The 27,621-nt window shown below is 49.7% G+C and overlaps 2 protein-coding genes across 2 annotated transcripts; both read left to right on the forward strand.

Annotated features, from left to right (window-relative positions):
- The first annotated feature begins 869 nt into the window (after positions 1-869).
- On the forward strand, positions 870-10,945 carry LOC139046892 (endothelin-converting enzyme-like 1). Its single transcript, XM_070520823.1, has 3 exons — positions 870-975; positions 5,651-6,137; positions 8,801-10,945. The coding sequence occupies exons 2-3, from the start codon at positions 5,748-5,750 to the stop codon at positions 10,859-10,861; spliced, it is 2,451 nt and encodes an 816-aa protein (XP_070376924.1). The 5' UTR covers positions 870-975; positions 5,651-5,747; the 3' UTR covers positions 10,862-10,945.
- Positions 10,946-21,609: 10,664 nt separating this feature from the next.
- On the forward strand, positions 21,610-27,220 carry LOC135910473 (endothelin-converting enzyme-like 1). The gene is made up of 2 exons (XM_070520824.1): positions 21,610-22,051; positions 25,072-27,220. Exons 1-2 carry the CDS (start codon positions 21,770-21,772, stop codon positions 27,130-27,132), a joined length of 2,343 nt encoding a protein of 780 aa, XP_070376925.1. The 5' UTR covers positions 21,610-21,769; the 3' UTR covers positions 27,133-27,220.
- The last annotated feature ends 401 nt before the right edge of the window (positions 27,221-27,621 follow it).

Raw genomic sequence — 27,621 nt, forward strand, 5'->3', positions numbered from 1 at the left:
CCTAGCCTTGGGCTTCACTTGCCTTGGCATGCCTTTGGACTTGCTAGAGGACTGTCCTCTGAAACCCAAGGTCCTAGCTGGCAAGGATCGACATTTGGGCGACTTCGTACTGCTTGTACATCTTGAAGAATCAGCGCAATAAGACGATGACAGAAGGCAGGAAACGCTGTCAGCGCTGTTGTGTGTGTTTCCTGCCTTCTGTCATCGTCTTATTGCGCTGCCCCTTCAAGATGTCCTAGCTGGCAAGCTATACCTCCCGCTGCTCCGCTAATGATTGCTGTTAGTTTCTGTTCGGCTGAATGATATTGATCCGCACATATTAAAACCTACACGATATCGAGCTAGATGCCCGTGGTGTGGGGGTAGACCAACCTTATCCGATTTTTCGTGGACATGTGAAAGAGTTAATTGGGTAACTTTTTCTACATAATGCGTTGTACGGGTGGCAGGCAGCACTTTATATATACATTTAATGCCGAATTTGTGGTATTAATTTCCTTCTGATTCCTTTAAGGAAAACATTCGCACATGAAGGAAGGAAGGAAGGAAGGAAGGAAGGAAGGAAGGAAGGAAGGAAGGAAGGAAGGAAGGAAGGAAGGAAGGAAGGAAGGAAGGAAGGAAGGAAGGAAGGAAGGAAGGAAGGAAGGAAGGAAGGAAGGAAGGAAATCAACTTTATTCAAGTTGACCAGGCCGCGAGAGCTAGATGCCACGATAGGAGGCCACGAGAGCTTGATGCCGCTTGATTGACGTCACGTTTCCACGGCGACGCGTCTTCACTGTACAGTGGGACTTAGGCTCGATGCGAGCTGAGAACAAAAAAAACGAAAGCTTGCTGTACTGTCCTTTCATGGTGACATTAATAGCAGCGGCATTTACACGGTGAATCGAACAGGACCAACGTGTTCATGTTTCCCGACGCAGTATGCTTTAGGTGTGAAGTTACTCGTTGACATTTAGGCTTGTTCTGGCACGAAGGTGAAACGGGTTTGTATTCTGCAGATGCCCACACTCAAAGATGTACAATTACAGCAACTGCTTTATTGTACAAAACGATGAGCAAAACGAGAACAAGGTGAAAGCAGGAGTCAACGTTTCGACAAGTGTACTTGTCTTCTTCAAGGCGACATATGCTTCCATCGCCACAGTATATAAAGACGGGAGTGGGAAGAATCCCACCTATATATACTGTGGCGATGAAAGCATATGTCTTTTTGAAGAAGACAGGACCCTCTGTCGAAACGTTGGCAACTGCTTTAACTTTGTTCTCGTTTTCTCATCGTCTTGAATTTCGTTCTCCCGCCTTCCCCGTGTTTTCCCTTTAATGTACAAAGTATGTTGTTTTGTCGGACTTTCATCATCTACTTATAAGACCTGACGAGCTTAGCCAATAGGAGACGCCTAATTTTTTTTGGTACAGCTTTTCTTGCTAAACGGCAACAATATATTATTTATGCAAGTTCAGTTACGTCGCCTGTCCTATTTGCGTGGCACCTGATTCACATGCTTGAATCAAAAAGTGCGTTGAAAGGAGCGTCGCTGAGTAAGTGAAGTTCTCTTGGTTTTTTTTTCGAATCTTCCCGCAGTACACGATTGCTCGCGACGCCGTGTGATAGCGACAGTAGGAGAACCGCCTTTTCGTTTATTTAAAGAGTGGGAACTAGCGAGAAATTGATAGGGTCCAGGGATGACACAGGACAGCGGTGCTATACCTCTTCCCTCTCAGTTTTCTACTCGTTCCCACCCTCTAAATATTGCATTCATGTAATGCATTAATCTCGTACACTGCGCGGTTTCAGCTGGTTTCGCATCACTAGGATTCTATGTGTGGGCTGCAGCGTGTATAAATAAAAATAAATAAGAAGAATGTGTACCAACAAGCCCAACAACGCAGATTGCGTCATCCCATCGTCTCTCTAGTACTAGTTGCCATGCACCAATCGGCCCAAGGATGCCGCATTTCGAGGTTCACGGAAGCGCTGAGGTTTTTCCTTCCCATCGAAGCCTCACTTTGATGAGCACTCTATTTTCGAGTCTACGTAACCTCCTACGTTGAAGAAAAAATAAATAAGCTTTCCCATGCGTTCTTTAGGCACATAACACTGAAAGCGCAGGAATTGATTCCTGCGGCACAGAATAACTACAGACGGTAACGGTAGTCATCTTGAGCTGTGGTATGATGACACTTCAACGGAACCAATGCTACTTCAACACAATGCACTCCGCTTTAAGAACTGAAGACAGTACGGGCATAGCAAACACACTGTGAACACCGACTGTTTCCACCGTCCTCATGACTTTGTTGAGGAAAAGTGGTCTGCAACTCTTCCCATCCATAAGTTTTGCACACGCGTGGTGCATCAGAACATCATCAGCAGCTGAAATGTAGCTCTCACATACTGTATACCTGAGCTATAGGAATGAATTAAGACGCGTGGCTATTCTGGTTTTGACACGCAGTTTCGCTATGTAAATTACATATTTTTTGAGGCCACCTGCTTGCCACTTGCAAAAGACCACAAACATCGGTCGACTGAGTTAGCAAACGCATGTAGATATCCCGGCGAAAAGCGATGAACTTCCAGCGAAATATTGTAGAATATTTCTATTGAGAAATAACCTGTACATCTGGCGTCCAGTCGTACTTAAAAATTCTGTTGTGTTTCTGTTTGGTTCTTGCTACAATAAATAGATATTGCCTTCGCATGCAACTGAGTTTAATGCACGATATTTTCAAAGGTGGGTGTGTAATTCTTTACAATAAATGACAACTTGTGGCCTGTGCTAAAGTCTGTCATCTCTACGCACATCACGTCACTCGAAAGTGACCAAAGCGGTTACATTCCGATAACCGTAAATTGTTCCTCCAGGCAGCAACAATGAGTTCTTGCGTGTATATAAGAAAAATAATGATCAATGACTGACTTCTCTGCTGATCTTTTGCCAGACCGTTTCTGTTTCCTTATATTTACAGTTTGTCTTATATTTACAGCACATCTGAACGTCAGACAAGCCAATGAGACGAAGTTTACACGATCTAACAGTGCGAAAACGGCCATCTTGTAACAAATTTCTCTGCTTTGGTCTAAGCCTCTCATTACTATAACTAATACGCGCTCAGTTTTTTTACGATGAGTGTGCGCCGATATCAGTCAAAACATTATCAGAAAATACAAGGAGCATCAATAAAAGAACTGTGTCCAGGTCCCGAAGGTACCTCCAGAAAACAGCTCAAGAATTCGCGTTCTGGAGTGTTTTGGTATCTCAACGTGTATTTGGAGTTGTATGTAGTTGTATGGAGTTATATACGTGTATGGAGTTGTCGTCATTGATTTGTTCTGTGCCTCGTAACGAGGGGCAATGCCAGAGCATATGGTCTAGGCTAGCTAAGTCATTGCAGTGCCTGCAAGAACTAGTGGCATAGGTGTCGGGATAAAGCTTGTGGAATAAAGCCGGGCTGGGATAAGAGCCTGTTTGCAATAATGTGAGGGCCAATGCCTGTGCTCTATTTAACTTCCTGTGTGGAAGGGGAAAGTCTCTCCTGCCGAGATAAATGTGCTGCGTATTTCATGCATATATTTAGTTTTCCGTCATCGCTAGTAAAAAAAGAGCTTTACGTAATAAAAATATTTCGCGGCTGAAAGCGCATAAACGAACAGCTGCTCTCGATAGCCACGACCGAACGTCAATACCTTATCTTCAGCGTGAGATGAGACTAAGTGAAGGCTGATTTTACCGTTTATTTCATGCTGTCATAACAGAGAGCAAGTAGCAAGAGGTAATTCAGACTGAAGTAGGAGGCCTGGGTTGCGCAGGTGTTCCTATGTTGTTATGCGCAATCACGGGTAAGTGAGACTCAGGCAGGAAGAGCGCTTCTCCAGAGGCTTAATTAGCAGGCGGACGGAATCTCGCGTCTTTGTGGCGCTCAACAAACTACGTGTACTTGGCCTGCAATTTGCTAAAAAATTGGACTGTCAAAAACCACCGAAGAATTCTATACTGAATTGTACAATACCCAGAGAAGCCACGATACCTCCATTCGAAGCAGTAATCAACAGGTTATGGAGACTCCTTCTAGAACTAGCGATGAGGTTTGAAGGGTCTTGCAAGATATGAAACGGGTAAAGCGGCAGGAGAAGATGGAGTAACAGTCAATTTGCTCAAAGATTGAGGAGACATAATGATTGAAAAACTGGCGGCTCTCTATAAGAAGTGTCTATCGACTTCAAGTGTTCCAGAAAACAGAAAAATTGCAAAAATTATACTAATTCACAATAAGGGAGACGTTAAAGAATTGAAAAAGTATAGGCCTATTAGCTTACTTCCAGCATTATGTAAAATACTGAAGATAAATCTCCTATAGAATAGGGGCCACACTGGAGGTTAGTCAAGCACGGGAACACGCCGGCTTCAGGAAGGAATACTTTACAATAGATCACATCCATGTCATCAATTAGGTAATCGAGAAATCCACAAAGCACAGTCAGCCTCTCTATGTGGCTTTCATAGATTACGAAAAGGCATCTGATTCAGTAGAGATACTAGCAGTCACAGAGGCATTACGTAATCAAGGAGTAGAGGCCGCTTACGTAAATATCTTTTAAAATATCTACAGAGGTTCCACGGGTACCCTAATTCCGCACAAGAAAAGTAGAAAGATGCCTATAAAGAAAAGGGTCAGGCAAGGAGACACAATCTCTCCAATGCTATTCACTGAGTGCTTAAAAGAACTATTCAAGATAATAAACTGGGAAGGATTTGGAGTAAGGATGAACGGCGAATATATCAGCAGCTTTCGGTTCGCAGATAACATTGTCCGATTCAGCAACACTGGAGACGACTTACAACGAATGATGCAGGACTTTAACAGAGAGAGTGTAAAAGTGGGCTTGAAGATTCATATGCAGAAGACAAAGATAATTATGACTAGCCGGGCAAGGGAACAAGAGTTTAAGATCGCCAGTCAGCGTCTAGCGTCGGTGAAGCAGTACATTTTACCTAGGTCAATTTATCACAGGAAACCCTGACCATGAGAAGGGTATTCACTGAACAATAAAAATTGGTTGGATCGCATACGGCAGATATTGTCAGCTCCTGAGTGGAAGCTTACCATTATCATTGAAAAGGAACGTGTACAATCAGCGCATTTTGCCGGAGCTGACATATGGAGCAGGAACTTGGAGACAGAAAAAGAAGCTTGAGTACAAATGAGGGACCGCGCAAAGAGCGATGGAACGGAGAATGCTAGGCATAACGTTAAGAGACAGAAACAGAGCGGTTTGGATGAGAGAGGAAACGGGTATAGCTGATTGAATTGACATTAAGAGTAACAAAATGGAGCTAGGCAGGTCACGTAATGCTTAGGTTAGATAACCGGTGGACCATTGGTGTCACAGAATGGTTGCCAACAGAAAGGAAGCGCAGTCGAGGATGGAAGACCAGGTGGGGCGACGAAATGAGGAAATTCGAGGGCGCTCGTTGGATACGGTTGGCGCAGGACATGGGTAATTGGAGATCCTAGGGAGAGGCCTTCGTCCTGCGGTGGACATAAAATTGGCTGATGATGATGATGATAATGATAGTGAACATCGATTATCTGCATTTCTTGCCTGACTTAATTCTTTGTCGTCGTCGTTTTGACCTTATGGTGTAGGCAATCTCCATCGTGAGTACGTGTTCTTCACGCGGGCTCAGAATCGGCAGCAGCTGCGGCGGGTGCCGTCACGAGCGGACCGACAGAGCAAGAGCCGATGGACGATTGCAGGCTTGTCTCGCTCTTGCTGACAGTCAGGGACGACGTTCACACGCAGGGCGACCTTCGGCGTGTCGAAGATAGGGTTGAGTTCAAGAACGAAGCGATGGCCGACACTGGGGCGACCACTTCCGACAGCGGCAGCAGCAGCGCGAGCTCCTCGGATTCGGAGCGGAACGCCTTAGGCGGTTCGAGGCTCGTCACAGGTCCGACCAGACGACCGGGCTTCCAGCGACTCGAAATGCACGAGCTCCTTCAGGTGCGCCAGATGCAGGCGGCGGCGCTGCGGGCGGCAGATGCAGCCGCACACGGCGATGGCGTAGACACCGCGCTCGATTCTTCAGCGACGTCTGCCTGCGCGTTGCCGGATCCGGCTCCGGCAGCACAGGTGAGCAATCGGAAACAGACAATAGCTGGCGCACGCGCAGATGCGCCATTGCTGCGCAGCGGGCGCGCACGTGAATATACTACAGCGGGTCAGGTCGAGTAGGCTTAGCAGTAGCAGGCGGGTTGACGTGTCTCGGGTCGTGCAGGCGGATACGTTTACGTAGCCCAAACAAAATCGAGGCAAGTCGGCTTGTCGAGACGAGATCCGGTACTCGGGTTCACGCGAACGCTATAGCAGGTCGGTCCCACGTATACAGCGTCGGCCTGGGCTGTCAGCCGGAGTGCGAAGGGTGCACGGGGTGAATCACTCAACCCGATCGGAAAGAAGTGTGTAAGCGCGGTCGTGGCGCTCTCAGTCAATCCGACTTCTGACTCTGCCCGCTAGCGATGCGCATGCAATTCTAGTCGTGTGGAAATGCCCAGCCACTAGAGGTGGACAAGAACCAGCACTTCTATTACCGCTATAGCGTTAATAGAAACCAAGGACCACACGTGAGAGAAGTGTTCCCAGAGTCCTTATAAGTAGTGTGGGAGCACTTGTCGCACGTGTGGTCCTTGTTTTCTCGTGTACTATCTGTAGGCTAACTTGCGGAATCCAGACAGGTGCTGAACAGGAGAGGTCAAGCCGACTCTCCACCTGTCGTGCTTACACGAACCCAATTCTCGCGAGTCTGACAGCAACATTGTGCCTTGCACAGGAGGACTGGGAGAGGGGAAGATACCGTCCTACGTGGGCGTTAATGTGAAGAAAGAGCATCTGACGCTGCACCCAAGTGTCCCCAACTCCCAAACCATCAGTCATATGGCATTCATGTTTAGATGCATTTTCCCATGTGGCTCAATAGGCTAGAGTCAAACTGCTACAGGCTGTCCCATTCAACGCACCCCAACATTCATTCTCGTTGTCCTGCTCTAGCGTTACATGGACTGGGTGGCGGGATTATGGTTCGACAGCCACCAGCCTTAATGCAAGCGAACATTGTCCCAAAATCGGGCTGGCCGACTTGCTGTAGGTGTAGACTGAAAAGAAGGGGAGTCGGTTGAGGTGCCGCCACACGTCGGCTTCATGTATCTATCTCAGTCTTGCACATACATCGCACTCTTGATTTGCAAATTATACGCTATGCCTGAAATTGGAGAGAGGGTCGAACCTAGTCAGAATCACCCAGAAAAGGTGGCCAACGTTTTTTGCAAGGTGGGTGTATACAAGGCATTTTGAAACCACATCAAAACATCAGTCAGAAGATAAAGATCCGTATGTTTCAGTAGGGCTTACTCAGCGTGGTTTAACTCGTTTCGGCCACAGTAGTTCATTTTGGCTACGCCTGAGAGGGTGTTTGTCGAGACATTACGAACTCGCTGAGAACTCGCACGCTCCGGTTGTGACCAGCAACTTCAAACGAGAGTCGCACTTCTTGGCATTGGCTTAATGACTTAATCCAAGCAGTGCATGAAACACTGGTTGCGTTAGCAGGCAGGAAGCACGCTGGGTGATTACGCCTTTCGCAGGAGCATGCACTCTATGACAACGCGCAACATGACGGGAACTCTCTTGCGTAGAGACAGGTTTATAAGAGCGGTTCGCGCCGCATTACAGCGAAATGTTTTAATTATAAGGAAAGACAAAGTTGTACTTTTTCTTCAATCCGGGTTGTCTTAATATTGCGAAGTTTAAACCCTACGGCTATACGCTCTGATTCATGTCATTGAGAAGTCGATGTGTCCGTAGACGCAATCTGCATCCGTAACACAGTGATCCTGCTATGGTCCATTAGCAAATCATCATCATCATCATCATCATCAGCCTGGTTACGTCCACTGCAGGGCAAAGGCCTTTCCCAAACTTCTCCAACAATCCCGGTCATGTACTAATTGTGGCCATGTTGTCCCTGCAAACTTATTAATCTCATCCGCCCACCTAACTTTCTGCCGCCCCCTGCTACGCTTCCCTTCCCTTGGAATCCAGTCCGTAACCTTTAATGACCATCGGTTATCTTCCCTCCTCATTACATGTCCTGCCCATGGCCATTTTTTTTTCTTGATTTCAACTAAGATGTCAATAACTCGCGTTTGTTCCCTCACCCAATCTGCTCAATTCTTATCCCTTAACGTTATACCTATCATTCTTCTTTCCATAGCTCGTTGCGTCATCCTCAATAGTGATAGCATCCCTGTAGCACATACAGGGGCACTATCGTAGCATAGGGATAGTGCGTATGTTGTTAAACAGGATCGACTACTCTCGCGTCGCCGCGTGCCAACGACGAGATTAACGACATATTGGTGACTACAGCGTGGGTTTTCTCAATGCCTTTACAGCCTTCCCGGAAAACACTTATCTCAACGCGTATGCACTGAAACTGGTGCTGTCACTTTAGCTTGAAAACCTGAAGCAGAAGTGTAGCCAGAACCATAAGCAGGATGCAGGTGTGTTTAACCTACTATAGCAACTTGCTTGCATTTCTTAGGACGGTGTTCATATAGCGACAGACAGCATTTCGGCGCACTATCAGAAACTGAAACTCAAGGCTAGATGAATATAGATGAGATCAGCTAGATGAGTGAAATGAATATAGTTAAAGCAATAATCCAGACGCTTTATCAGAGGTTCAGGGCTGCAATCAACAAGGTAGAAGCTTTTCACTTTGCATTTCCCACCCGCAGGAACACGCCGGGCCTAATGTAGTCGTCATTCGAGCAAACTGGCGCATGAACCCCAGGCACGTGATCATCCTGGAGGCTGTGGCCGTCATTTTTTCCATCGCCCTTCTCCTCTACCTGGGATCGATGCTGTGGATTCGCGTCAAAGACCAGGGTCTCCTCCGCGCAAGCCCCTGGACGTCGCACGCAGAACACGCGGATCTACCACTTTTTTCTGGCTGCCATGAAACGGCATGCCACAAGTACATGGCCACTATAGAGCTTTCGATTAATCGATCTCAAGACCCGTGCCGAAATTTCTATCGCTTCGTCTGCGACGGGTGGAAACGCCAACACCACCTGCTGTCCGTCGTGGATGCAGCGGAAGATGCCATGTACGGTCGCGCGCTTAAAGCCATCGAGTGGAGCACCGAACACGGCGGCAGCCAGTATTTCGCAGCGCCGTCGGCACTGAGCGTCGAGAAGAAGGTAGCCGGCCTTGCCAAGTCGTGCATGGAGCTTTCGCAGAGCAGCTTGCCCGACCTCAAAAGGTTCATGGCCGCGCGCCATCTCCCGTGGCCAAAGACGTCTCGCTGGGATCTCCTAGAGATTCTACTCGATCTGTCTGGCAACTGGAACGTGCATCTGTGGTTCCACGTGAGCTTCGAACTGGCTCCTCTTCGCGGAGGGACCGGGGAGCCCGTGCAAAAGATTGGCCACAGCGCTGCCTTTCATGCCTGGATTGCCACCACGAGGGCGTTCGCCGGTAAGCCAGCGGGGACGGCAGCGTCGCTCCGGTACCGGCGCTACGTGCGAGCCATGTTACGGCTATTCGATGCTTCCGAAACGGTCGAAGACGAGGTCATCGCCAAAATAGAGGCAATGGACCGGCTGACACTTCAGGTGCTGGGCCCCGCGATGGCCGAGCCGGACTCGAGGATTCTGCGCATGTCAATCCGCAACCTCACAGACACGGCGACTCCGGGCATTGCTGCTGGACGGCTGCTGCTCCTGTTGAACGAGTACTTCATCTGGGCACGCCGCTTTTCGGCTCGGGACATCGTGCAGGTGGAAAACGCCGGCCTGCTTCGGTCCGTCGTCTACCTACTGGGACTCGACTCCGATACGCGAGAGGCGCTCACGCTAAGCCTAGGCCTTCGCGTTGCCCACGAGTTGGGCTGGATGGCTAGCCGAGAGATCGCGGATGCCACGCTGGAGCTTGCTGGCTTGCCTCCGTCGGCGCATCGGCGACGCTGCCTGATTCAGGTCGAAAGCGCGGTGGGCATCGGATGGCTCAGTTTGTTCCCGAAGCACCGAGGCGCCGAGGCTGTCGTTCGGGACGTGCGGGACGTTCTCGATGACGTGGTGGTGCGCCACAAGGAGGCCTTGCTCCAGCTTTGGGCCCCGGGCGCCATTGTACCGTGGAACAACGAGACCTTCTTGGCAAGCGTGCTGCCAGAACCGTCGCGCGGAGCTCGCTTCTTCGTCGACTGGTTGAACCTGATGAACGGGCGCTGGCGCCTCCTGGAGCGAGACGTAACGAACGTTCTCAAGCCGGGTTCCTTTCTTCGCCACCGATGGAGCTTCCACGGCGCGCTCACGGTCGCCGAAAACTACTTTGTGTTCCCGCTGTTCCATTCCGACTTTCCGGCGGCCGTTAACTACGGCGGCGCCGGACGCCTTCTCGCTGATGAAGTGCTCAGGGGCCTGTACCACGATCGTCTCGTCAACGTGAACACCCTTCGCAAGCAAGATATACGCAATGATAACATTCGGCACACCAGCGGCACTTCCACTGCACAACAGGAGTGGTTGCCAAATGATGTGGATTTAAAGGCTCTCCTGGCCAGCCTGGCTGCCTACAGGCTCAGCATTGCTCGAAACACAAGCAGTGCGTACGCCAAAGAGTCGAGCCTAGCGCAAAACAGGCTCTTTTTCGTGGCTTCTTGCTATGCTCTGTGCTCCGGCGGCAACCACGTGGACGTGCTGTACGGAGATGCAAGCCATCGCTGCAACGTGCCCGTCAAGGCGCTGCCCGAGTTTGCGGCAGCGTTTCAGTGCGTTAAAACACAAGCTCTGCGATAGGCTTCGCATGACCACTACTTGACCTCATTCCTTCACGCCCGTGGCTTGCTCGTGATAGTGGTCACGCGTGGCTTATTAAAATTCTTGCCGGGCGTTATTCTTTGAATGCTCTCGTCATCCTGAACAACAGGAGCAGCAGAAAAAAAATCCAAATTACAAAACACGTTTAACTGCTAAGGCGGTGCACTAAATACATCGGGGAAAACGTCACAATCCGAAGCAAGGTAGGTTGAATTTTGTTCAGTATTTCTTGCTTTGGCCAGCTTTATCCTGCAAGAAATTAAAAAAAAATGGCAGACTAATTTTCTCACGAGATGCCGAAACGATTTCTCAATCTAACTTGCTGTTCGAAATGATGTGGTCTGGTAACTCCGTCAATGCAGATTAAGAAGAGCTTAATATTGGTCAAAGTTTTCTGCATATCACCTAGATCTCCAAGCAGATTAGTCAAAAATTATTCACGCAATGTAGTTTGGGTATGGTCCACTGATAACCATTCCCACGTGAACGCTTTAGAATGAAAAGAGTTGGGTAGCAGTAGTAGTAGTAAACTTTTATTAAGACAGGCAGCAGGGGGGAAGGGGTGAACGAGTGATGGGTTGCTCCCCTAGTTGAGGGCTTCACTGGCCTTGGCCTCCCTGTGGACTTGCTAGAGGCCTGTCCTCTGGACTCCCAGGTCCTAGCTCGCGAACTGGATTTCCCACTGCTCCGCTAATGACTGTTGTTGGTTTCAACCAACACAGGACAGGAGTGCTCGCTCTGTCAGTATTGTACTCGTTCCCACCCTTTGAATATCGCATTTTTGTGTTGCACTAATCTCGTGCACCGTGCGGTTTCAGTTACCTTCGCATCATTATGATTCAATGTGTGGGCTGCAGTATGTATAAATAAAAATAAGATATACCAACAATCCAAACCACGCACATTGCGTCATCCTATCGTCTCTTTTGCTTCCAGTTCTCATGAACCAACCGGCACGAGGATGCTGCACCTCAAGGTTCGCGGAAGTGCTGACATTTGTTTTTTCCATCGAAGCCTCGCTTTGTTGAGCAGTCTATTTTCGAGCCTATGCTAACTTCCTAAGTTGAGCAAACTAAAGAAGTTTTCCCACCCGTTCTTTAGGCACATAAGAATAAAAGCGTAGGGAATGATTCCTGCGGCACAGAATAAATATACAGACAGTAACGCTAGCCGTCTTGAGCTATTTTATGAAGACATTTCAAAGGAACCAATGCTACTTCAACACATTACGCTCCACTTTAAGAACTGAAGACAGTATGACCATAGCAGACAGACTGTGTTTACCGACCGCTTGCCCCGTCCACATAACTTCGGTGCCCGTACTAGTCTTCATCGGAAGAACGCAACCTTTCAACTCACTCGGTTGGCTAATGTACTGCCACCACCAAATAAATACATTCCCTCCTACATTGGCGGATTTAGTTCCTTTTGGTTTCCCGCACCCATTGCCGTTTGGAAGTCAAATTCTTCACTTTTCTATCTGCTAGCCTTCGAAAAACAAACGTCTCATATTTGAAGCTGTATGGGAGGAGTGGTACGTAACTCTTGCCATCCATAAGTTTTGCACCCGCGCGGTGCATTAGAACTGCATCAGCAACTGAAATGTAGCTCTCACATACTACATGCCTTCACTATAGGAATGAATTACGAAGACGCATGGCTATTCTGATATTAACACGTAGTTTCGCTATGAAGATTACATATTTTGTAAGGCCACCTGCTTGCCATTTGCCAAAGAACACAAACATCGGTCGACTGAGTTACCATAGGCGCGTAGATATCCCGGCGAAATGCTATGAACTTCCTGCGAAATGTTGTACAATATTTCTCCTAAGAAATAAAACGTGCATGCGGCGTCCCATCGTAAATGTCGTCTTTAAAATTCTGTTGACTTTATGTTTAAATTTTGTTGCAATAAATAGAAATTGCGTTCGGATGCAACTGAATTTAGTGCAGGATTTTTGCAAGGGTGGGTGTATAATTCTATGCAATAAATGACAACTTGTGGCATATGCTAACGTCTGTGATCTCTACGTACAACAAGTCACTCGAAAGCGACCAAAGCGGTTACATTCCGATAACCGTAGATTGTTCCTCCAGGCAGCAGCGATGAGTTTTTGCGTGTATATAAGAAAAATAATGGTGGATGCTTGACTTCACTGCTTATCTTTTGCTAGACCCGTTTCTGTTTCCTTATTTACAGTTTCTTTTATAGTTACAGCACATCTGAACTTCAGACAAACTAATGAGACAAAGTTTATACGATCTAACAGTACAAAAGCGGCCTTCTTGAACCGAATTTAGTTGCTTTGTTCTAAGCCTCTCATTACCATTACAAATACGCGCCCAGTATTGTTGTTGTGAGTGCGCGATAATATGAGAAAAAACATTATCAGAAAATACAAGGAGCCATTAATAAAACAACGGTACGTGTCCAGGTCCCAAAAGTACTTCCAAGAAAACAGCTCAAGAACTGGCATCCTGGTGTGTTTTGGTGCCTTCACGTGTATTTGGGGTTGAAAAGCGGTACTTGCTAGCTAAATTATGCCTTCTTCTTGCACTATCGCATGAGTATTTTCACTCTTTATGTAGAAGAATATTGTTTTTCAGTTGCTAACATATGTAACTTAACGTAACTTAATTGTTTCAGGGGCTGTGAATGAAAATTTCTCGCTTGTGTCGTTACGCGGTTCTCGGATGTCTACAAACAAGAGGAATCGGCTCCTTGTACTGCTTCGGTTCATCAGGGTTCTACGGTTATAACTGGACAGGGCTTTAATACATTAGTGTGGAGTACTTTTCTGTTTTCCGGAAACATCAGGAGCAACTGGCCAGCTAAAACGGCTTGGCCGACAGGCCAGCCATTTGTCCGTAACATGTTCTTGCTCGCCACTTAATTATTTCTAATACCGCTCCTTCTTCATCATCATCATCATCATCATCATCATCATCGTTATTATTATTATTATTATTCGCCTACTTCCAGGTCCCTATGTATTGATCTGCCGATACTTCTGGCTTAGGTACGCTGGCCTCCTTAAAAAATCCTGCACTGTGGCGACGCTATTAATTATATTGCGCAACCTTATTATGGGTGATAGAGACCTGATAGGTACAGGAACAAAGATATCATGAGCCATTCCAATCTGTGAAGATGGATGACCAGCGATGCTGTGTAGCAGACGACAAAGGAGCGACACAGAATTTTAAACGAAGGTACGAGGAGGAGGAGGAAGGAAACCTTATTGCTCTAGAAAGAGTAATTCAGCGGTCGGGCCGGATGTCTTCATCTTCTATTCGTTGATGCCGATCTCCGGCCTACATGGTTGGCGCCCCTATTCCAGGGCACCACTGAGCGTGGGTGCTCGTCGGGCATGATCCACCAGCTTCCGTTGGAGGCTAGGGTCGCCGCTGGAGAGCACGCTCTCCCACTGCTCCGCACTCGGATTTTCTATTTTGTGGAATCCCTTATTCGTATTGCACTCCCATGTGACGTGATAAAGTGTGGGCATTGCGCCACACCACGGGCATGTGTCCCTGTACTGACTTGGGAACATTTTGCATAGTATACGTAAATTCGGGAAAGTTTCTGTCGGCAGCTTTCGCCAGTAAACAGCCTGTTGTTGAGTGAGTGTATTGTGAGGCGGGGGATATCTGATCCTCGGCCCTCTATGGTAATTTAGTATGTCAGAGTACGTTGGAGTCAGTGTCATGAAGTCCTCAGGATCTCTGTTTAGGTCCGCTCGGTTTGTATGCTCGCGAGGGATCCTATCAACCTTTTGGTTGCCCTCAATCTCAGTGTGCCCCGGTACCGAAAAGATGGTGTGTCTAATGCGTTTATTCTGTTGGCCAGCGCGGAGGAAGATGTGGAGCGCTTTTAGACCGATTCTGCCGTTAATGTAGTTTCGGCATGCTTCCTTGGAGTCTGTTAGAATTATGAGGGATCTATTTGTGCGGTATCCCTCCACAGCTGCTAGAGCAACAGCCATTTCCTCTCCCTCGGTTACCGTACAATCCCGTGCCGATGCGCAAGCGATTTCCCTATAGTCCGAGTCTATTACTGCCGCGACGACTCTTTGTTGTTTCCCTTCGTTCTCGAGGATAGACCGCGGCGTCCGTGTATACCGTGTTCGCCTTGGTTGCTAGGTATTTTTCTACATACTTTGCCCTAACGTTCCGCCTGGCTGTGTGTAAATTCGGGTCCATGTTTCTTGGCAGGGTCCCTACCTTGATGGTACTGCGATACTCATCGGATAGGTTTGCCGTTCTTTGTTCTTCCCTTTCAAGTTCTTTGTGCCCCAGTTTTTTTAGGAGCTTTCTGCCCGTGGTAGTCTGCTGGAGTCTGAGTAGCTGCGACCCTAATTGTGCTTCTTTGAGCTCCTCGAACGTGTTGTGGAGTCCGAGGGCCAGCAGCTTCTCTGTCGAGGTGTTGGCCGGCAGGTGAAGCGCTGTTTTGAATGCTTTCCTTATGATGGAGTCGGCCTGGTCCCGTTCGCCTTTGTTTGTTTTGTAATATGGGAAGGCGTACGTAATCCGGCTGATTATTAGACTCTTAACCAACTTGACTGTATCTTCCTCCTTCATGCCACTTCTTTTTTGCGAGACGCGGGTGATCATACGTGCCACCTGTGCCGTCGCTTGCTTGAGTAGGTTTATGGTGTGTGTGCAGCGTTGATTGCTTTGCACCCACATTCCCTGAATCCTGACGGCTTCTTTTTCTGGTATTTTTTGTCCTTCTAGGGTGACGCTGATTTGTTCTTCCGAGCGTTTTCCTCTTCTGACTCGCAGGAGCTCCGACTTCTCCGTCGATCAGGCGAGTCCTCTTTCCCTAATACATTCTTCCACGCATGTTGCTGCGGCTTGTAGTCGTTCTTCTTTTTGGCTGAGCGAGCCTTGGTTAGTCCAGATGGCGATATCGTCGGCATAAATGGCGTGATGTATGCCGTCGATCTCTTCCAGCTTCCGGGCTATCCCACTCATTGCAATGTTGAAAAGGATCGGTGAGATCACGGATCCCTGCGGGGTTCCATTGTTAGGCGTGTGGAACTTGTCTGTCCGCAGGTCTCCTAACCCCGCCGTGGCTGTTCTGTTTGATAGGAACGCTGTCAGGTAGCCGTGGATTCTTCGTCCGCTGTTGAGATCGTCCAGTCCCTTGAGGATGGCCGCATGGCTGACGTTGTCGAACGCTCTTTTGACATCGAGTGCCATTATTATGTTTTCTCCGTTGTAGGGGATGTTGCTTAGAAGCCCCTCTTTAATTTGTAGTAGGACGTCTTAGGTTGATAATTTGGTGCGAAAGCCGAACATACTGTGGGGATACAGATCTTCGTCTTCCATATATTGTTGTAGCCTCCTTGTCTCGATTCTCTCGTAGAACTTGCCAAGGCACGAAGTGAGTGATATCGGCCGTAGGTTTTCTACTACTAGGTTTTTTCCCTGGCTGGGGATCATAACTACTTCCGCATGTTTCCATTCCTCTGGCAGTGTCCCCGCTTCCCAATGTGTGTTGAGGAAGTTCGTCAGCTGTGTGACCGCCTCATCACTTAGGTTGCGGATTAATGCGTTCCTAATCTTGTCCGCACCTGCTGCTGTGTTCCGGGTTGATGCCTTAACTGCTGCGAAAACTTCCTCCCTGGTGATGGGTGTGTCTAGGTCGGGGTTTTCTTCGCCTCGGTATCTCTCCGTGTACGCTTCGGGTTTATCTTGCCCGTAGCACTTTACACGGACTTCTTCCAGTAGCTCTTCTTCTGTTCCTTCAAATTGGTGTACTAGTCTTTGGATGGCCTTGTTACCTTCTGACTTGGTCTTGGTTGGGTCCATTAGAGCCTTGAGGGTACGCCATGTCTTTGCGGTGCTGAGGGTTCTATTCAGCGATTCGCTAAACTTTTGCCAACTTTGTCCTGTGAGTTGGGCTGCGTATTCCTCTTCCTCCTTGGTAACCTCTGCTATCTTCTTCTTTAGCTTCTTATTTAGTCGTTGTTTCTTCCAGCTTTTTGTTAGTCCGCGCCTTGCCTCCTATAGCCTGAGGAGTCGCGCGTCCACTTCCGGTGTTTGCTCTGACCTTTCGACCTCCTGGGTGTATTGTTGCTGTCTTTCCTTAAGTTGTTTGCACCATTCCTCTGTGGAGGTTATCGCCCCCTCCATGTGCTTGCATTCTTTGCGAAAAGCGTTCCGGTCCGTTATTTTGGCTGTTCCTATCTTGCGCTTGATGTTCTCTGCTGACACTTGCGTTCTTATAATATAATGGTCGCTACCCAGGTTCTCCAGCAGGTCTGGGCATGTGTCGGGACTAACGCTGTTGCCTAGACGCGTTGGTTGGTTTGCGTCCGTTGAGAGGGTGGAGCTTGTGATTTCTGTTGCGTCGCTAACTTGCGTTCCCTTCTTAGTGTCTTTTTGATATCCCCAGCTCTGCCCCATGGCATTAAACTCGCCCATTATAAGCAGGGTGTTGGATTTCGCTAGCTTGCTGGCTCCTATGAAAAGTTTCTGAAAATCTCCATCATTTTGTCGCGGTGGACTGTATAAGTTTATGATTTAAAAGTGCTTTTTTGTTCTCCCTTTTTCTTTGGAATTATCTCTGTCAAGATATGTTCTATACGCGTGTCCGGAATTTCATCGTGTGCTATGGCGACTAGTTGTTTACTAATTAAGGTGGCCGTGCGATCTTTTTCTTGGCTCGTGTATCCCTTGAGTGTCGGCACGGTGTTTGTCTCCTGCAGCGCGATTATGTCAGCAAGACTTAACTGTGAATTTATGAATTGCTGCAGCGGGTCTTGCTTTTTGCGGTAGCCTCTGCAGTTCCACTGTCATATATCTAATGTGTTGTGTCTAGCCATGTTGGTTTATCGTTGGTTGTTGTTAAACTTTGGTTTTCGGTGCCGAATCTTTTTCGTGATAGAGTCTATCTCTAGCCTCATTTGTTATCTTTTGCGTATTTTGATTTTTTTATCTAGTTGCGAAAAACTTTGATCTTGCATTGCAATCTTTTGTTGCATCAAATTCATTTGCTCCTGCATTTTTTGCATAAAGGATTGCATTTGCATTTCTATGGTTCCCTTTTCCGGCTGCTGTGGCTGTTGCTCCATAGCTGGAGGTGGAGTCTGCTGTCGCGGCAGGCTACCCACCCTTTGCTCTCGCAGTTCCCTGATTAGTTCTTTGATTCTCTCCTCTAGTTGTTCTGTTTTCTTCCTACTCTGCTTTAGTTCTCGCCTTAGAGCCATGTTTTCTTCCCTTAGTTGTTTAAGTTCGTTGTCGTTATTGTTATTATCCGAGTGCGGAAACAGTGATTTAGGAGAGCCTGCCCCCCAGCTTACCTTAACTCCGCCCTTCTTTTGTTGTTGTTGTGGTTTTGTCTGCTGTTTCCACTGCCCTTTGGCTGCGGGTGGTGGCCCCAGCGGTGGGAAGGAGCTGTCCCTGGACTGGCTCCGGTCCCGGCTCCGCGTTTCGCTGTAGCCCCGGCGGCCGCGAGCAGCTCTGCTCTCCTTCCGAGCTCAGCCACCTGGGACGGCACCTACGGCTCCGGCTCAGCCCTCGGCTTTTCATTGGGGCTCGTCCTCGCAGCTCGTCGATGTTCTTGAGGCGCATCCGGCAGTCCCGGGTACAGGTGGCGTGTTCGCCGCCACATACCAGGCACTTTGGTTGGCACTGATGTCCTTCAACTTAGTTGTTTGCTCCGCACTGACTGCAGGTTCTCGCTCCCGGCGTTGGGAAGACGTCCGAACGGTGTCCTTCCGTGCCGCACAAGTAGCAAAACTGTCTGGTTGGTCTGTATGTCTTGTATTCTACTGCGCTGAAGATGACCCACTTCGCAATGATGGGGCCGTCGAAGGTGATTAGCGCCGTCTCCGACTTGCCCAGCATCCTTGCCGCCAGGATCTCCACCCCTTGAGTACGTAGTCGCAGCTTGGATTCCAGCATTTCAGATGGTAGTCCAATCGGTAGCCCGTGGATTACCGCCCGCTTTACGTCCCCAGGCATGGCCACGTAAGCGTTTACTTCGTAATTGATGCCGCTGTATGGGAGGTACTTCATCTTCCTGATGACGTCCGCAACTTCTTCCTTGGAAGAACTTTCGATGACGATGTTGGACCCTGGTCGGAGCCTGACCAGAAAGTCTTCTTCCTTGAATTTCATCCCGCAGGCCTCTATGATGGCTTGCGTTGCTTGATATGGTTTGATGTCCTTGATTTTCAGCCCCCCTCTGGGCCGGATGATGATCTTCGCGTCGTCCGTCGGCAGCGGTGGCAGCCTCTGCCTCGGCTTCCGCGGCGCTCCCATCTTTTGTTGTTGTTGCTGCGGCGTTCCCGTCGCGCCGTCTTGCGTGATGCCGCTGCCAGCTGTGGCTGCCAGCGTCACCTTGTTACTGTTCTCCGTGGCTTGGGATCCTCTCGTCTTCAATATGACGTCGCCCTCTGTAGCGCGCTTGAGATTCTTTTTCTGGCGCCTGAAATGGTAGATTTGCCAGTTTTTTTCCTCGTCTTGCTGCCGGCTCGCCACGTCCGTGGCGTCCTGCTGCATGAGGTCCTCTTCTGCGGCTCCGGTGCCCGCTTCCTCCCTGCTCGAGTGTGTGGTGGCGGGCGCCTCCTCCATATCTTGGAATTCGGCCGGGTTTTGGGCCGGCCCGGCCATAAAAGTGCTTGTCACAGTGTTGGTAGCGCCCCGTGGATGCATTTCAGTCGATTCCTTGTCGCTCCGACCTACATGGTGCCCGCCCGGGTGTCGGGTGTGGCTAAGGCTAACGCGAGACTTAGCTCCCCGGCCGCGTCGGAGATCTTCGAAGTCCGATAAAAAGTCCAAAAATGGGCCTACCGACTCGAAGGTGGTATCCTCGTGGCCCTGACGATCAGCTGCGTTGAAAGAACTGTCGAAGCGAGCGGACGCACGTCGCATGGGCGCAGCAACTTTTCGAAGTTTTTGACAGGACAAACGCGAGGAAGATTTCTGCTACGGCGCCGGGTCTGCGATGTTCAGAAAACGCGCACTGAGACGCTCGCCCGAGTCACTGCCCGACTAATGTCATGACAGTTTGGTCTATGAACTTGTAGATGCTATGTATACTGGCAAGTTCACTGGAGTGGAAAGGGAGCGGTAAGAAGCACATTAAAAAAACATGGCATATGGTCTTATTTGTGTTATCAATTAAATCACTGGATTAAAAAAAAAAGCAGCGGGAAGTCACACACTGAGAACACCGATAAACATACCGTGCGACGCAACTCGAGAAATAATATCCAACAATTTAAAAGAAAAAAAAACATTGAATCGTCGCGACGGCACATCACAAGGCGTCGAGGTCTCTACAATGAAATTATTTTTAAACAGCTCTGATAGTGCCCATGCAAGAATGGTTGCTTGTATACTGTCAAATGCTCATATTCTGCGGCCTAAAGCTCATGGCCCGGTGCCAGAACGCGCACGCGGCGAAAGCGAAACATTGCGCGGACAAGCATGCAGACGCGCAGTCGGTCGCTGCGAATCTGTGCGATCGCTGCATTGAGGCTTCATTCTATCACGCTCCATTTAGTTATACGAACACTATACGAACGTATTTCACATAGTTTGCACTCAGCTTTTACATACCTTTCACGCTAGAAGCCGGTTCGGGAGACTCCATCGTGGCGACCGCGCGCAGTGGCGTTCACTGTACGTATTCGGTAAAGAGATACCGTCTGTAAACGAGGAGAGCTCGTGCATGGTGTTTTCAGTGAGAGCTGAAAGCAAAACCTATGAGGAGCGCGCCGCGTGATCCCTCATACTACGCCAGCGAGGCACTTCCGATAGATGGTGGCTCCGTAACTCCTCGCCGCCAATAGCAAAGTCCATAACAGTGTTCAAGGCCACTTCGGCATCCATTTCCGGGGCTTCGGTTGCGTGCCCCTCTTTGAAGATACGGAAGTTTTAGCGAGACACAGCTCACAGCTCACAGCTCACAGCTCACCAGGGAAATTATAGAAACTGATTTCATCAGAAAACTGGGTGGTGTGTTAGTCCACCCTCTATCGCGCTGACCCCTAGTGATGTCTTGTATCTCAACAGATAGAAATCGTAATGTTAGTCTTTTTCAAGTGATCATGTCCTTAGCACTGTAACTTGCTGTTGGAACACACCCTTTTCTGTGCATGTTCCCTCTTGTACACACGATGTGGCAACACAATAAAATTGTTAAAAGTCAGCGCAATGTATGTTGTCTCTCGCAGTCCCTGTCCTTCGAGCTGTACGTCATGTTTTATGATAAAGAAGCTTGAGAAGAACTTAATGACAGTGCAAAGAGCGACGGAACGAAGTATGTTAGGCGTAACGTTAAGAGACAGATAAAGGAGCAAACGGGTATAGCCGACATTCTAACTGACATTAGGAGCAAAAAATTGAGCTAGGCAGGTCATGTAGTGCTTAGAGTAAATAACCGGTTGACCATTAGGGTTACAGAATCGGCGCCAAGTGAAGGGAAGCGCAGTTGAGGACGACAAAATACTATAGGTGGCACGATGACATTAGGAAATTCGCGGGCGTTAGTTCGGATCGGTTGGCGCTGGACATGCATAAATGGGGATCGTAGGGAAAGGCCTTCGTCCTGCAGTGTACCTAAAATAGGCTGATGATGATGATTATGACGATGAATATCGATGATTTGCATGTCTTGCCCGACTTACTTCGTTGTCGTCGTTTTTACCTTATGGTGTAGGCAATCCCCATCGTGAGTACGTGTTCTTCACCCGGGCTCAGAATCAGCAGCAGCTGCGGCGGGTGCCCTCACGAGCGGACCGACAGAGCAAGAGCCGCTGGACGCTTGCAGGCTTGTCTCGCTCTTGCTGACAGTCAGGGACAGCGTTCACACGCAGGGCGACGTTCAGGCGTGCCGGAGACAGGGTTGACTTCAAGAGCGGAACGATGGCGGACACTGGGGCTAGCACTTCCTACAGCGGCAGCAGTAGCTCGAGCTCCTCGGGTTCGGAGCGGAACGCGTTAGGTGGTTCGAGGCTCAGCACGGGTCCGACGAGACGACCGGGCTTCCAGCGACTCGAGTTGCACGAGCTCCTTCAGGTGCGCCAGATGCAGGCGGCGGCGCGGCGGGCGGCAGATGCAGCGGCCCGCGGCGATGGCGCAGACACCGCGCTCGATTCTTCAGCGACGCCTGCCCTCGCGTTGCCCGATCCAGCTCCGGCAGCACAGGTGAGCAATCGGAAACAGACGACAGCTGGCGCACGCGCAGGTGTGCGATTGCTGCGCAGCGGGCGCGAACGTGTATATATACAGCGGGTCAGTACGAGTAGGCTTAGCAGTTGCAGGCGGGTTGACGTGCCTCGGGCCGTGCAGGCGGATACGTTTACGTAGCCCCAATAAAGTCGAGGCAAGTAGGCTTGTCGAGACGAGATCCGGTTGACGCGTTCACACGAGCGCTATAGCAGGTCGGTCCCAGGTATACAGCGTCTGACTGGGCCGTCAGCCGGACTGCGAAAAGTGCACGGGGTGAATCGCTCAACCCGATCGGAGAAAAGTATGTAAGTGCGGTCTTGGCGCTCTCGGTCAATCCGACTTCTGACTCTATTCACTCGCGTCGAGTTCAACTAAAAGAAGCTAGCGAAGTGCATGTAATTCTAGTCGTGTGGAGGTGCCCAGCGACAAGAGGTGGACAAGGACGGGTGCTTGTCTATTAACGTTATATAGTGTTAATAGAGAACAAGGACCACAAATGAGAGAAGTGTTCTCACAGTGCTTATAACGACTGTGGGAGCACTTCTCTCACGTGTGGTCCTTGTGTTCTGGTATAATGTCTCTAGGCTAACTTAAGGCAATCCGACAGGTGCTGAAAAGGCGATGTCAAGCCGACTCTCCACCTGATGTGCGTACACGAATCCAGTTGTCGTGAGTCTGACAGCAACATTGTTCCTTTCACAGGAGGACTGGGAGAGGGGAAGATACCATCCTATGTGAACGTTAATGTGTAGAAACAGCATCTCACGCTGCACCCAATTGCAGCGTGAGGTGCTCACGCTGCACTCAACTCCCAAACCGTCAGTCCTATGGCTGACCATGTTCAGATGCGTTTTCCCACGTGGATCAATAGGCTCAAGTCAAACTGCTGCAAGAGGTCCGATTCAACGCATTTCAACATTTATTATCCTTATCCCGCTATCCCGCGTTACATGGACTGGATGGCGGGATTCTGGTTCGACAGCCAACAGCCTTAACGCAACCGAACCTAGTTCCAAAATCGGACTGGCCGACTTGCTTTAGGTGTCAACGGCAAAGAAAGGGCGTCGGTTGACCTGCCGCCACACGTCGGCTTCATGCATATCTCTCCGTCTTGCACGTACATCGCACTCTTGATTAACAAATTAGGTGCTATGCGTGAAACTAAAAACAGGGCCGAACCTAGTCACACTCACCCAGAAAAGGTGGCCGACGTTTTTTGATAGGTGAGTGTATACAAGGCATATTGAAACCACATCAAAACAGCAGTCAGAAGGTATAGATCCATACGTTTCAGTCGTGCTTACTCAGCGTGGTTTAACTGGTTTCGGCCACACTGCATGAGAGGGCGTTTGTCGAGAAATTACGAACTCGCTGAGAAGTCGCACGCTCCGGTGTGAGCAGCAACTTCAAACAAGAGTCGCAGTTCTTGGCATTAGGTCAATGACCTAATCCAAGCAGTGTAAGAAACACAGGTTGAATTAGCAGGCAGGAAGTACGCTGGGTGATTACGTCTTTCGCAGAAGCATGCACTCTATGACAACACTTGGCATGACGGGAATTCTCTTGCGTAGAGACAGGTTTATAAGAGCGGTTCGCGGCGTATTACAGCGAAAAGTTTTAATGATGAAGAAAGGCAAAGTTGTATTTTTCTTCAATCCATGTTGTCCTAATATTGAAAAGTCTAAGCTTCCCTATGGCTATACGCTCTGATTCATGTCATTGAGAAGTTGATGTGTCCGTAGACGCAATCTGCATCCATAACACAGTGATCCTGTTATGGTCCTGTAACACATACAGGGACACTATCGTTGAATTGCGTTACGGCTTATGTCGTTAAACAGGCTCGAACTACTCTCGCGTCGCCGCGTATTTGTGACTACAGCGTGGGTTTTCTTAACGCTGTCAGGATTGGGGGCTCAATCCCTTCGTCCGTGGTCCTTTGCCAAGATTGGAGTACGGCATGAATTCGAAGGTAGCTGGCCCATGCCGTCGTCCAACTTATTTACGCTGAGATCGTTGATGAAGTGAAGAACTGCTTCTCATCGAGAACGAAGGAAAAGGGTTTATTTACAGAAATTAACTCAGTCTAACATGACTGCTTGAGAAAAAGAGTAACAGTCCAACATGACTGCATGAGAGAAGTGACTCAGTCTAACATGACTGCTCAAGAGAAGTGTGTCCAACATTCGCACAACCACAGTTTTTATACACTCGATCCGCCGGTCCTACGACGCGGCGGCTGTTCGTTTACACATCACCAACTCGCAGCTGCTCTGAAGACCAGTCTACCGACACAAAGGCACACACATTCCGTACACAGAGGCAACCGCACGGGGTGCCGTTCCGGGAAACTGTCGTTGTCGATCGCGCGTCGCTCATTGTTTTGCGTCCGTGAGAAGCGCAAAAATACGTCGTTCCCGCGGTAGCTTCTCCAGGCGTGTCAGATCAGCTCCGCGTGGAATCATTGTCCACACATCGAACTCGTCCCGTCACAATGTCGAAGGGGCTGGAGGGAGGCGGCGGATTCCAGCGCAAAGGTCGCTTCTTTGAACGCCTCGCAGCTGCAGCGACGGAGAGGGGGAGGTGCGCGTCTTGCACCCCTTGTCGTAAACGGGTGGCAAGGTGGCAATCTTGTTGCGCAACTCGCCGTTCTTGACAACGCCTTTACAGCCTTTCCGGAAAAAAACTTATCTCAACGTGTTTGCACTGAAACTGGTGCTGTCACTTTAGCTTGGGAACCTGAAGCAGAAGTGTAGCCAGAACCATAATCAGGCTGCGGGTGTGTTTAATCTACTATACGTACCTGTTTATATTTCTTAGTACGGTACGTGTTCTTATAGCGGCAGACAGCATTTCGGGGCGCTATTAGAAATTGAAACTCAAAGTGAGATGAATATAGTTAAAGCAATAATAATAATAATCTAGACGCTTTATTAGAGGTTCACGGCTGCAATCAACAGGGTAGAAGCTTTTCACTTTGCATTTCCCACCTGCAGGAACACGCCGGGCCTAATGTAGTCGTCATTCGAGCAAACTGGCGCATGAACCCCAGGCACATGATCATCCTGGAGGCGATGGCGGTCATATTTTCCATCGCCCTTCTCCTCTACCTGGGATCGATGCTGTGGATTCGCGTCAAGGACCAGGGCCTTCTCCGCGCGAGCCCCCGGACGTCGCACGCAGAACACGCGGATCTACCACTTTTTTCTGGCTGCCATGAAACGGCCTGCCACAAGTACATGGCCGCTATAGAGCTTTCGATTAATCGATCTCAAGACCCGTGCCGAAATTTCTATCGCTTCGTCTGCGACGGGTGGAAACGCCAACACCACCTGCTGTCCGTCGTGGATGCAGCGGAAGATGCGATGTACGGTCGCGCGCTTAAAGCCATCGAGTGGAGCAGCGAACACAGCGGCAGCCAGTATTTCGCAGCGCCGTCGCCCTTGAGCGTCGAGAAGAAGGTAGCCGGCCTCGCCAAGTCGTGCATGGAGCTTTCGCAGAGCAGCTTGCCCGACCTCAAAAGGTTCATGGCCGCGCGCCATCTCCCGTGGCCTAAGACGTCTCGCTGGGATCTCTTAGAGATTCTGCTCGATCTTTCTGGCAACTGGAACGTGCATCTGTGGTTCCACGTGAGCTTCGAACTGGCTCCTCTTCGCGGAGGGACCGGGGAGCCCGTGCTAAAGATTGGCCACAGCGCTGTTTTTCATGCCTGGATTGCCACCACGCGGGCGTTCGCCGGTCAGCCAGCGGGGACGGCAGCGTCGCTCCGGTACCGTCGATACGTGCGAGCCATGTTACGGCTATTCGATGCTTCCGAAGTGGTCGAAGACGAGGTCATCGCCAAAATAGAGGCAATGGACCGGCTGACACTTCAGGTGCTGGGCCCCGCGATGGCCGAGCCGGACTCGAAGATTCTGCGCATGTCAATCCGCAACCTCACAGACATGGCGACTCCGGGCATTGCTGCTGGACGGCTCCTGCTCCTGTTGAACGAGTACTTCATCTGGGCACGCCGCTTTTCGGCTCGGGACATCGTGCAAGTGGAAAACGCCGGCCTGCTTCGGTCCGTCGTCTACCTACTGGGACTCGACTCCGATACGCGAGAGGCGCTCACGCTAAGCCTAGGCCTTCGCGTTGCCCACGAGTTGGGCTGGATGGCTAGCCGAGAGATCGCGGATGCCACGCTGGAGCTTGCTGGCTTGCCTCCGTCGGCGCATCGGCGACGCTGCCTGATTCAGGTCGAAAGCGCGGTGGGCATCGGGTGGCTCAGTTTGTTCCCGAAGCACCGAGGCGCCGAGGATGTCGTTCGGGACGTGCGGGACGTTCTCGTTGACACGGTGGCACGCCGCAAGGAGGCCTTGCTCCAGCTTTGGGCCCCGGGCGCCATCGTGCCGTGGAACAACGAGACCTTCTTGGCAAGCGTTCTGCCAGAACCGGCGCGCGGTGCTCGCTTCTTCGTAGACTGGTTGAACCTGATGAACGGGCGCTGGCGCCTCCTGGAGCGAGACATAACGAACGTTCTCAAGCCGGGTTCCTTTCTTCGCCACCGATGGAGCTTTCACGGTGCGCTCACGGTCGCCGAAAACTACCTTGTGTTCCCGCTGTTTCATTCAGACTTTCCGGCGGCCATTAACTACGGCGGTGCCGGACGACTTCTCGCTGATGAAGTGCTCAGGGGCCTGTACCACGATCATCTCGTCAACGTGAGCCCCCTTCGCAAGCAAGATATACGCAATGATAACATTCGGCACACCAGCGGCGCTTCCACTGCACCACAGGAGTGGTTGCCAAATGATGTGGACTTAAAGGCTCTCCTGGCCAGCCTGGCTGCCTACAGGCTTGGCATTGCTCGAAACACAAGCAGTGCGTACGCCAAAGAATCGAGCCTTGCGCAAGACAGGCTCTTTTTCGTGGCTTCTTGCTACGCTCTGTGCTCCAGCGGCAACCACGTGGACATGCTGTACGGAGATGCAAGCCAACGCTGCAACGTGCCCGTCAAGGAGCTGCCCGAATTTGCGGCAGCGTTTCAGTGCTTGAAAACACAAGCTCTGCGATAATCTTTGCATGAGCATTACTTGTGCTCTTTGCTTCACACCCGTGGCTTGCTCGTGATGGTGGTCACGCGTGGCCTATTAAAATTCTTGCCGGGCGTTATATTGTTTGAATGCTATCTTTACGCTGAACAACGACGACGACCCCAAACCCAGCAACAACAGCAACAACATCAACTACAGCAACAACAGCAGCAGCAAAGAAAACTTAAATTACAAAACACGTTTAGCTGATAAAACTGTGCACTAGTTGCCTCGGTGAGAACGTCACAATCCGAAGCAAAGTTGTTGGCGTTTTGGATTCGTATTTCTTGCATTGGACAGCTTTATCCTGCAAAAATGAACAAAGAAAAAAAAAGCGACAGACTAATTTTGCCACGAATTGGCCACAGGACACACAATTTTCTTTTCAGATCTAGCTTGCGGTTCGAGGTAACTGCATCAATACAGATTAAGAATAGCTTACTATTGGTCAAAGTTTTCTGTGTGGTGGCT

This window comes from Dermacentor albipictus, chromosome 6 (assembly GCF_038994185.2).
Source record: "Dermacentor albipictus isolate Rhodes 1998 colony chromosome 6, USDA_Dalb.pri_finalv2, whole genome shotgun sequence".
In the NCBI taxonomy this organism is placed as follows: Eukaryota; Metazoa; Arthropoda; class Arachnida; order Ixodida; family Ixodidae; genus Dermacentor; species Dermacentor albipictus.